General features: G+C 41.0%; 1 protein-coding gene across 2 annotated transcripts; it reads left to right on the forward strand.

Annotated features, from left to right (window-relative positions):
• The first annotated feature begins 361 nt into the window (after positions 1–361).
• Positions 362–11103, forward strand: LOC140799174 (alcohol dehydrogenase-like 4). Of its 2 annotated transcripts, XM_073153343.1 has the most exons (10): positions 362–528; positions 620–756; positions 869–918; positions 1023–1366; positions 2083–2165; positions 2280–2355; positions 3014–3075; positions 10324–10419; positions 10529–10690; positions 10776–11103. In XM_073153343.1, the coding sequence occupies exons 1-10, from the start codon at positions 453–455 to the stop codon at positions 10890–10892; spliced, it is 1203 nt and encodes a 400-aa protein (XP_073009444.1). In that variant the 5' UTR covers positions 362–452; the 3' UTR covers positions 10893–11103. The 2 variants fall into 2 exon arrangements, with proteins under 2 accessions (XP_073009444.1, XP_073009445.1); XM_073153344.1 differs by lacking the exon at positions 10324–10419.
• The last annotated feature ends 373 nt before the right edge of the window (positions 11104–11476 follow it).

Genomic DNA, 11476 nt, shown 5'->3' on the forward strand with positions numbered 1-11476 from the left:
GAATTCCGTCGAAAATTAGAAAGATTGCCTAAAGCACCTTGACTAAGCAATATTTAACTGAAATCAAGTTAATTTTTTTTGTGCTTATTTTTTTAATATGACTCATTAGGTCAGTAGTGTCATTCTTAGTTAACGCAGAAAAATTATGATTATATTGAAGACATTTAGCTTTACAATCTATATTTAATGCATAAAGTAAAAATAAAAATTTAGAGTTAAAATTCACCGTCTTGCCCGTTTTCTTCGGTGCTCGCGTCATGAAATTGTCCGGATCAAAATATTCTTACGCTAAAAGTTTCTTATTACTGCGTTGAAAACAATTAATATACTCTTCAAACAGCTAGCGTCTGTTCCTTTCCTACTATTACGTCCATAAGAAGACCTCAAGAGCCATCTCCTGTACTCCATTCTTACCTCCAATCGATTGTCTAGCCTCTCCTGTCTACAGAGATATGGAAGGAATTTCCGAGGCAACTTCAAATGGTCAACAAACAAGCAATGCACAATCCAAAATCATCACGTGCAAAGGTAATTTAATCTCTTATTACTGATTCATTGTTGATAATCTCTTGTGATTGTTATTTAATAATCCGACCTCTTTTCTCATCTTGTGAATTAGCCGCTGTTGTATGGGCTCCCGGAGAACCGTTCATTCTAGAAGACGTGGAAGTCGAACCTCCCCACAAAATGGAGGTCCGAATCAAGATCCTCTTTGCTTCCATATGCCACACTGATCTCAGTGCTTGGAAGGGCGAGGTATCAGAATTAGTTAGTAGAATTTCTTGAATCTAAACTACAAAAGTTTTGGTGTACTGATAAATATATCTATATATTATTATGAATCGATCGTCTTATCGTTGTGCCTAAGAACGAACTGCAACGTGCTTTTCCGCGGATTCTGGGCCACGAGGCAGCCGGGTAAGGAGTCATGAAATTAAGATTAATAATTAGTTTATGTAAAGTATTTGGAAGCCAAGATTTAGCTATATGCATCTTTAATTTCTCGATGGATATGTATATAGAGTGGTAGAGAGCGTGGGAGAAGGAGTGGAGGACATGAAGGAGGGGGATCATGTGGTGCCCATTTTCAACGGAGAGTGCGGCGACTGCGCCTACTGTCATTCCGAGAAGACGAACCTGTGCAATAAATTTCGAGTGAACCCTTTCAAGAGTGTCATGGTCGGCGATGGTCGGACGAGATTCTCGGTAGTAGATCGCAGGAACGGAGAGCGCCGGCCGGTGTACCATTTTCTTAACACCTCCACCTTCGCGGAGTACACCGTTGTTGACTTCGCTTGTGTGGTTAAGATCAACCCAGAGGCGCCTCTTGATAAGATGTGCTTGCTTAGCTGCGGTATATCCACAGGTACGCAATAGCATTGTTCTCAACCCACGTGATATGAATTTTATACGTTGGAACTGCCATTGCATATGTTTTTTCCGAGTGATACATATGCTCTCATAAAGAGTGTAGATCAATAGAGGGCATAGGTGATAAATTCTCCTTATTATATTATTCCTACTCTATCCGACCACTATCAAGAATAGTCTAATCATTTAACATAACATATCCTCAATTTGTACTTTTCATCCTATTTTTAACAATCAAACAATTTCAAATGCATATCTTTCAACCTCTAAGGTACTCCCAAACAACTTAACAGTATACAACCAGCAAAATAAAAGTTTTGACCTTTAGGTAAAACAACCAGACAGTACAAAATCAAACGGGCTCTCATTCATTCTCGAATAATATGTGAAAACTGAGAAATTCTGATCTTCAATTATTTTCCATTAAATGACTAGTTGCATCATGCTTTGTCCGGGCTCTTCACTCCAATAATAGACTTAGGGTCCTACTGATGCTTACATCTGCAGTGTTGCATTATTTGATAGTCGTAAGGTAAATTGAACTGTTAAAGTGATTGATAAGTTAATATATATATTAGAGCAAGAGATGTACGATAACTAAGGCAAGAATTATAAAAAGTAAATTAAATATGGTGACCTGAATTACTTTTTGGGATCATGATTTGTTTCTTCAGATATATCTTTGTCCCCTCAATTATTTAAAACAAGCAGGTGTGGGAGCTGCGTGGAATACGGCCAATGTGACAAAGGGCTCAAGCGTGGCGATATTTGGGCTCGGTGCTGTTGGCCTTGCGGTCAGGAATATATTACAATAATAATCTTAGCTAATAGACCAAAGAAATGCAATTTATTATTCCTCCCTTTCCATGCTTACATCTTTCTAATTAAAAAAATAATTCATATTATAGGTTGCCGAAGGAGCACGGTTGCGTGGTGCCTCTCAGATCATTGGGGTTGACATCAACCCTGATAAATTCGCCAAAGGTAGCTTTCAATAATGTATTAACGTGTGAATCGAGAGCACCAGTTAGTTATTAAGTTAATCTATATATAATCTCTATATTTGTCTTACCTTGACCGACTATATTAAGCACCAAATTAGCATATGACTTGCCAAAGGATTGACGTAGATAACCAAATCGGCATATGACTAATCCGACTTAGGTTTAGAGTCGGAGCAAAAATTCACTATTTGCTATTAAGTATCAGTTACCACGTAATACAGGGCAAAAATAATTACATGATACTCTGTTTACTTTTTAATTATACCACGTCAAATATCATAAAGTATGCCAGACTGTTGAATCTTAGATCTGTGACTAATATCAATTCCTGACATAGACTAACAACTGCTTCAAGTGAAATTTATTAAAAACACTTGCTTTAAAAATATCCTATCGTTAATTATTTTACTCGTAGTTGGTATAGAGATGAGCTAAAGTAAATATATATACAAAATAATCTTAATATGCTTGAGTAAGTTTTAAAAGATAAATAATGAAAGGGATCAACTTTTAAAATTAAAAGAGAAGCATTTTGGTTTTTTTTTTATTTTTTAATTATAAAAGTGACAGTATTTTTTTTATTTAATTATCTGTTTTTAGATTTAGGTTAAGTGGAGATATTTTTTGACACATTTCAGGCCGGGAGATGGGCATCACGGATTTTGTCAATCCAAAAGAGTGCAGCAAACCTGCAAATGAGGTAGGATTGAAATTGACAAATTCATTTATTTTCGTCTTATCAAACAAGTCACATTTGCCTACGCGATTGACATAAAAAAAAGAGTTAAATAAAAACTACTCTGCAGTAATTATTTCTAATAAGAAAACACATAAATAATAGAAAACTATATTTGAAATACCTTTTTCTCTATTATTATTCAAATCTTACTATATAGATATTTATTATTCGATCCTGATTTTTCATTTTTATACTTCAAAAACATTGTGAGTTATAACTTTTAACTACTTATGATATCTTTTTTTGACATCAAAGTCTGGTTCTCTTTATTTTTACCTTAATTTTAAGAAACTTACTTAGGTATATTAAAGTTATTTTAAATCTATAGTTAATTTCCACCATTTATATAGTAACTATAAGGTTTTAAGTTTGTTTTTGATGCATTAAAAGTAAAGTGTATGGTTCAATAATAAATATCCATATGATATGGTATGAATAATAATAAAGATAAAATATATGATGTTTTTGATATAATTTTCAGTAAAAGAAAAACTAAGTAGGAAGTACATAATATACATTGGACGGAAGCAAATTATTACTTCTAAATAGACTTAATTATACTTTGCCCCTATATACTTTAACCCTATATCACTTTGCCCCCTGTACTATAAAAACATACAAATACCCCTCTATATTTTTGAAATACTACAACCCCTTAGACGCTGTTAACAGAAGTCATAAAATTACATTTCTATCCCTTTGTAGTTAGATGGCATTATTATGATTTATTAGCTCAAAAATTAAATTACATATTTACCCTCACCTACCACTGATTAGACAACTCTGCCTTGCACGATCACATCGCTCACATTGCCCACATTGTCAATTCTAAGAGAGGAAAGAAAAGAGAATGAGACCTTCTCATCTCGTCTTCTTCTCTTCTTCTTCCTCTTTAACCTGTCGCTCATATCCCTTGAATTCTTTCCTCTCAAGGTTGTCAAAGCACTCAAGCATCGGAGAAGACACAGAACATCCTTCTTTGGATGAACTACAAAATGGCTTCCACTCTTTTTTCCCGGCCCATTCCTTCCCCAAACCCTAAGTTTCTTCATCCTATTTTTCTACGTCTTTCCAACAACATGGCTTCTAGCACAAGTAGCAGCAACACCAAATACCCCTTTCTTGAAGATGCATTCTATCATTGTAGAGTAAGAGTTGTTATTAAGACCTCCCACACCGAGAGCAACCTAGGGAGGAGATTTCTAGGCTGCATGCGCTTCAAGGTGGATGATAGATGGTAGCATATCCTATTATATTTTTTTCTAATCAAATGTTAGATTTGTTATATGTGCAGAAAGAAAACTCTTGTGGTTTATTTTCTTGGATTGATCCTCCCATATCTTTTAGAGTCAAGAATTTTAGCCAAAATGTAGAGATGATTGATAAGCTAGAATTAGAAATTATGGAGATTAAAAAGAAATTATTTACCATGGAAGGAGCCAACAAAGAGATGAGAAAAAGGAATGAAGAATTGTTGATTTAGTTTATTGCAGTTGAGAGAAAGAAAAAGATACAATTTTTTTTTTTGCTTTGTAGTAGTCATGTTGTTGGGAAGATGTAGAAAAATAGGATAAAGAAACTTAGGGCTTGGAGAAGGAAATGGGCTGGAAAAAAAGAGTGGAAGCCATTTTGTAGTTCATCCAAGGAAGGAGATGAGGGCAAAATTGTCTAAAACATATTCTTTTGACCAACATGAGGGTAATTTCTTCTTTATGTAAATAATCTACTGTTCATGTTCTTGTCACGTGAGTTTTAACTCATAGAATGTTAGGGGGAGCAAAGTGATACAGGGTCAAAGTATGGGGTGGCAAAGTGCAATTAAGCCCATCTAAATATGTACCTTCTAGATACATTATGTAGGGCTAACAAAAGTTGGCACATGAGCGAAACATAATAATGGACATTGTAATACAATTACATGGTACGATCCTTCCTCGGCTATAGGCTCTGATACCAGCTTGATACGAACCCTCTTTTGGTGCTATGGCTCTGATACCAGATTGTTACGATCTTGCAAGGAACTTTAAGATAAGATCCCGAAATATCCCGCCGTTGGATCACTGTGAAATTTTGATATGTTGTAGGCCCGGAAAAGAGATTTCCAACGGATCTAGTTTCAGGCGAATCGGAGTTGGGGATCTCGAGATATCGTTCGTTTAGTAGACGAACGTCAGGATACTCTGTTTTTGGATTCCGTGGATGAAGGCACGAAATCCTGGGTAATGGTGGATTGTGGAGGGCCGGTGTTGATGGGGTGGCACCGGTGTAAAAGTGATGGTGGAAGGGTTATGGATGATGGAAAGGTTAGGGATAGCGATGGATAAATTGGAAGAAGGGGGAGAAGAGGGCCACTCCTAAGGGACTAGGGTGATTGGCTGTCGAGGGAGATTAGAAGCGGCGTCGCCGGGGAGATTGAGGGAACGGGAGCGAAGAAGATGAAGGAGGCAAGGCAAACTCAATTCTCAATATTCAATTCCTAATTTTGGTTGCCCTACACATACTTTTATAGGCTAACCAACAACTCAATCTTATCCTAAAACACAATCTTATCCTAAAACTCAATCTTATCCTAAAACACAATCTTATCCTAAAACTCAATCTTATCCTAAAACTCAATCTTATCCTAAGGTAAATCCAAACTCGAGACGACGTCGGTGAAGTCCGAATCGTATCAATCCACCACGCTTCCGCAACCTTGTCCTCAAGGTTTGAAATTTGGGAAGCGATCCATGATGTCTGTCTCTAGCTCCCATGTAGACTCGTCAGTAGGTTTGCCCAGCCACTCAATCAGCACTTCAGTCTCTAATCTGGATCCTTGGCGTCTTCTCCTACGACTTAGGACTCGAACCGGCTCATTGGAGCCATCTTCCTCCATTGGTTCGGGTAAGGTCGAACCCACTACATGGTTAGGCCCGATCTGGGCCTTCAATGCCGAGACATGGAAGACGGGATGTATCCTAGTTCCTTCAGGTAGGTCCAATCGGTAAGCTACTGGACCAATTCGTTGTAGCACTCGGTACGGACCATAGTGTATCCCAACTTTTGGTTCAAAATTGGCCTCAATGTGGATTGTCGATACGGTTGAGCTCGAACGAACACCAATTGATCCACCTCAAATTCTCGCTCACATCTGCCTTTGTCATGCGTTTGCTTCATGCGGTTTTGTGCTGTGGCTAGGTGAGTCTTGAGCCGTCTCAATGTTTTATCTCGATCAGCAAGCTCCAAGTCAAGCTCAGTCCTATCCGTCGCCGCGAGTCTATCGTAGGCACGCAAGACAGGGGGAGTGCGCCCATAAACCGCCTCAAATGGGGTCATGCCAATGCTTGAGTGATGAGCGGTATTGTATGACCACTCAGCCCAGGGAAGAAATTTGACCCAATCCTTTGGTCGATCCGCCACAAAGCATCGCAAGTATTGCTCTAGTCCACGATTCACCACCTCGGTTTGGCCATCCGTCTCGGGGTGATAAGCTGAACTAAGATTGATTTGAGTCCCTTGCAATCTGAAGAACTCGGACCAAAACTCACTTATGAAGATGCGATCCCGGTCTGACACGATCGTCCTAGGCATCCCATGCAAGCGTGCCACTTCCCGAACAAAAATTTCAGCAACCCTTTTTGCTGAAAACGGGTGAGACAATGTTATGAAATGTGCATACTTGCTCAGTTTATCCACCACAACAAACACCACCGATTGTCCTCGAACTTCCGGCAGCCCCTCGATGAAGTCCATGGAGATATCCTCCCAAATACGCTCTGGTATCGGTAGTGGTTGCAGTAGCCCGCTAGGCTTGAGTGCCTCCGATTTGGCTCGTTGGCAGATTTGACATTCACGCACATACTTCTTCACGTCCGTCTTCATCCCGGCCCAAGTACAGTTTTGGGCCAGCCGCTTGTAAGTACGTAATACCCCTTCATGACCTGCTATAGGAGTATCATGGAAGTGTGCCATCAATAGCCTCCGTAGCTCTTCGTTTTGGGGTACCTTGATTCGCCCGTGCTCTAGTACTAACCCATTGCGCTCCTCGTGCTCGGGGTTGCTTGAGGGGTTCGCTCTCAACTCCTCCATGAGTCGGACCAGATCACTATCCTCTGCACTGGCTCTTCGTAGATCTGAAAAGAAAGGAAAAGTGGGTGCCGAGAAAGAAGTGAGCTCTCTTTTTTTTGAAAGTTCAAGCAGCGGTTTACTTCCATCCAACAACACTCTCGACCATCTCTCCAAAAGGTCAATGTGAGGCTTATAAAATCAAAGGTCACGGGCCCCAAGCTCCGAAGCCATTGGGTCCCTAAAACAATATCGGCACCTTGCAAGGCCAATGGATAAAGATCCAATGTGAAAGTTTGGCCTTGCACCTTCAATTCCGCACCTCCACAAATAGAATCGCTCGCAAGGTGGTGCCATCTCCAATCGTCACATCGAACCCTTCCGTGGGTTCCGACTCGAGCCCAATCTTCCTAAGGAGCCTCATGTCAATGAAGTTGTGGGTGGACCCGGTGTCAATCAAGATTCTCACCGTGGTCTTCTTGACTACTCCGTTCACCCGCAATGTCTTTGGCGCCGCCGTCCCCGAATAAGCGTGGAGGGAGATTTCAGCTATCACGTCCTCCACGTTTTGCTCCTCAACTTCTTCTCCTCGATGTCCAGCCACATCTGCGCTTTCAGCTGCAAGCTCATCCTCCGCTTCCTCCAATCCATCGATGAGCATCACCGATCCCATCGGTTTAGCACAACGATGCCCTGGTACAAACTTCTCATCACAACGGAAGCATAAGCCCTTGGCTCTTCTTTCTTCTACTTGGGCAGGTGTGAGTGCTCGCCCCGGACCTCTAAGTGCGTACTTCACATCTTGGGATGGCTTCAAGGGTGCTCGAGGAGGTATCAATGCAGTAGCAGCTCTTGGTACTCCGCTAGTGTTTCCTGCCGCTATGTTTGGTAGAGCTTGAGTGCGGTTTCCTTGGCTTGTCCAACTCTGCTTCCAGTGTATCTTCATGGCTCTATGCTTGTCTTCCATAAGCACCGCATCTTGGAAGGCCTCTTTTAAGGTTCTAGGCCTTAAAGCCCTCACATCGGCTTGTATGTCACCCCCGCAGCCCGGAGATGAAGGTCTTTGCGAAGTTGCCGATCCGTCCATGGTGGATGACATCGGCTACTAATCCTCTCAAATTCTTCTTGGTATGACCCAACCGTGGTCTTCTGAACCGTCTTTGAGAGGAGAGCATCAAAGTCTTCATAGCCCGATACTCCAAATCGCCGTGTGATATCGGCGCAAAATTCAGCCCAAGTTTCGATGGCCTCAATGGCATTGGCTGATCGAAACCAATGAAGCGCCGCATCCTCAAGGTGGAAGCTTGCAAGCGTCACCTTGTATTCTTCCGCCGTACCTTGGTATGCAAAGAATTGCTCCGCCCTATACAACCAATCAATTGGATCGCCACCTTTGAACTTAGGGAATTCGAGACGCACGACTTGTCCACGAATGCCGTTGTCTCGTTCCGGATCATGCCCAACTCCTTGTCTAACCGGCGGAGGATGCACCATGAAGGGTTGATGATCCCTCCTTCGGTTTAGATCAACTCGCCGTGGTTCCGGATCGTATCGGCCCGCCCATGGATCTTGATCTCCAATGTGGTCTCCATGGTGATTCGCTCGTCGGATGGGTTCACCTGCAACTGGACCTGGTGTAACCATCCTTGCTTGCCTCTGCCCATAGGGTGGTGGTAGCAGCGGCTCTTGTGGTTGCAAAGGCTGAACCGGTGAGGATTGATTCAAGGGGGTGGACTCGCGTCGTGGGGTCGATGGGGGCCTTCCGTTAGACATTGCTTCCCTTGACGCCCGTAGTTCCCGCATCATCTCCATCATCATCTGGTGGTTGATGGCAATCTGCTTTGAAATAGACCCCAACATGGATAGAACGCTAGGCTCTTCCGTATTCCGATTAGATCGGATGGTTCCGCGGGTGGAAGTCCCCGCAATCGTCTCTTCCTCCTCTATTGGGAGAATCTCTTCTTCATCATCACGCTGTGCAGCCATGGATCTGGTGGTCGTCATTGGAAGCGCTTGTCCGAGGAACGGTGGCTCTGATACCAGATTGGTACGATCCTTCCTCGACTATAGGCTCTGATACCAGCTTGATACGAACCCTCTTTTGGTGCTATGGCTCTGATACCAGATTGTTACGATCTTGCACGGAACTTTAAGATAAGATCCCGAAATATCCCGCCGTTGGATCACTGTGAAATTTTGATATGTTGTAGGCCCGGAAAAGAGCTTTCCAACGGATCTAGTTTCAGGCGAATCGGAGTTGGGGATCTCGAGATATCGTTCATTTATTAGACGAACGTCAGGATACTCTGTTTTTGGATTCCGTGGATGAAGGCACGAAATCCTGGGTAATGGTGGATTGTGGAGGGCCGGTGTTGATGGGGTGGCACCGGTGTAAAAGTGATGGTGGAAGGGTTATGGATGATGGAAAGGTTAGGGATAGCGATGGATAAATTGGAAGAAGGGGAGAAGAGGGCCACTCCTAAGGGACTAGGGTGATTGGCCTGTCGAGGAGATTAGAAGCGGCGTCGCCGGGGAGATTGAGGGAACGGGAGCGAAGAAGATGAAGGAGGCAAGGCAAACTCAATTCTCAATATTCAATTCCTAATTTTGGTTGCCCTACACATACTTTTATAGGCTAACCAACAACTCAATCTTATCCTAAAACACAATCTTATCCTAAAACTCAATCTTATCCTAAAACACAATCTTATCCTAAAACTCAATCTTATCCTAAAACTCAATCTTATCCTAAGGTAAATCCAAACTCGAGACGACGTCGGTGAAGTCCGAATCGTATCATTACATTATCATGACTCTTTTGTTAAAAATCCAATCCATCTTCTCACTACTATCAGCCATTATTGTGCAACCCAAACGCAAATATTTAGAGGAATACATGTAACTATGAAAAATAGATTTTATTCAATTAAAATTGTTTGCCTTTGATAAAGTAGTCGAATATAATTTTTACCAAAGTGACATTCTATAGATTTAGTTACATTTCATTTCATAAATTTCTTGATCAAGCAAAATTTTAGAATAAAATTTTTTGAACAAAATTTTTTGTTGGTCCTAAAGGTTTCCTTCTCTACTCTATAACATGCCTACTATTACAATTATCAATATTTTTGTGAATACAAATAGGTGATAATATTTATCTCACAGATAATAAAGGAAATGACGAAGGGAGGCGTTGATTACAGCTTTGAGTGCACTGGAAATTTGGGTGTGCTACGGGAAGCTTTCGTATCTACGCATGATGTAAATTTTAGTCTAGAAAAGTTATTTGAACACCAAACTTTTAGCACTTCTCCGCACTGCTTTTAAAAGATTATAATATGAATGAGCTTTTCGTTTACATTTCTTATAGGGATGGGGGTTCACAGTTGTTCTAGGGATCCATCTCTCTCCCAGATTGCTTCCATTGCATCCAATGGAGCTCTTTGATGGTAGGAGGATCATAGGTTGTGTATTTGGGGATTTCAAAGGGAAGTCCGAGCTGCCAAATATTGTCGACAAGTGCATGAAAGGGGTCCTGCTACTATATACGCTTCATTGTTTTTTCCAGTACTAATCATAGTCAAGTTCCTTATCAATTTTTTGTGAATTGCTTGCAGGAAATTAATATCAATCTAGATGGTTTCATAACCCATGAGCTGCCCTTTGCAGAGATAAATAGAGCATTTCAATTACTTGAAGAGGGGAAATCCTTGAGGTGCTTGCTGCACCTTTGATGTTAACCAAATGAGAAGCTCTTATATTTATTGGAGTGAATAATTAAGTTGATATATGGAAAGAAGGAGAATGGCTTGTAAAATACTCACTAATATTCTTTGTCAATGGAACTACGTGGCTTGTTTGCCATCGCATTGTGTTGCAGTGTAACCTAGTAAGGCCAATGGTTGGTTGGAAAATGAAGGAAATATGAGGTTTCAATATTAGCAATTGAGAAATGTTATTTTCCTTTTTTATTGTATGACCAGTAGATATGAGTGGAAATTATCAGTGAAGAAAGGTAACTATTATGGATCCAAAGAACCATTTAAATGATGATTGCACATTTTTCAACAAAGAGCAAAGCAAGCAAAATGCTCGAAAAGTTCATATGAAGAAGCGGGTGGCAAAGGAGGATGAGCTTATGCTTAATTTTATCTTTTTTCTATTTTTTGTTTCTACTCTTTGGGCTTTCTTCTCTAGACTCCTTTTGAGCTCTCTCTCTCTCTCTCTCTCTCTCTCTCTCTCTCTCTCTCTCTCTCTCTCTCTCTCTCTCTACCTAGGAAGAAAAATGGAGCACTCAGATGTCATTCAAAGATCTACA

This window comes from Typha latifolia, chromosome 12, assembly GCF_019914945.1.
Source record: "Typha latifolia isolate L0001 chromosome 12, TyphaL0001v2, whole genome shotgun sequence".
NCBI classification, from domain to species: domain Eukaryota; kingdom Viridiplantae; phylum Streptophyta; class Magnoliopsida; order Poales; family Typhaceae; genus Typha; species Typha latifolia.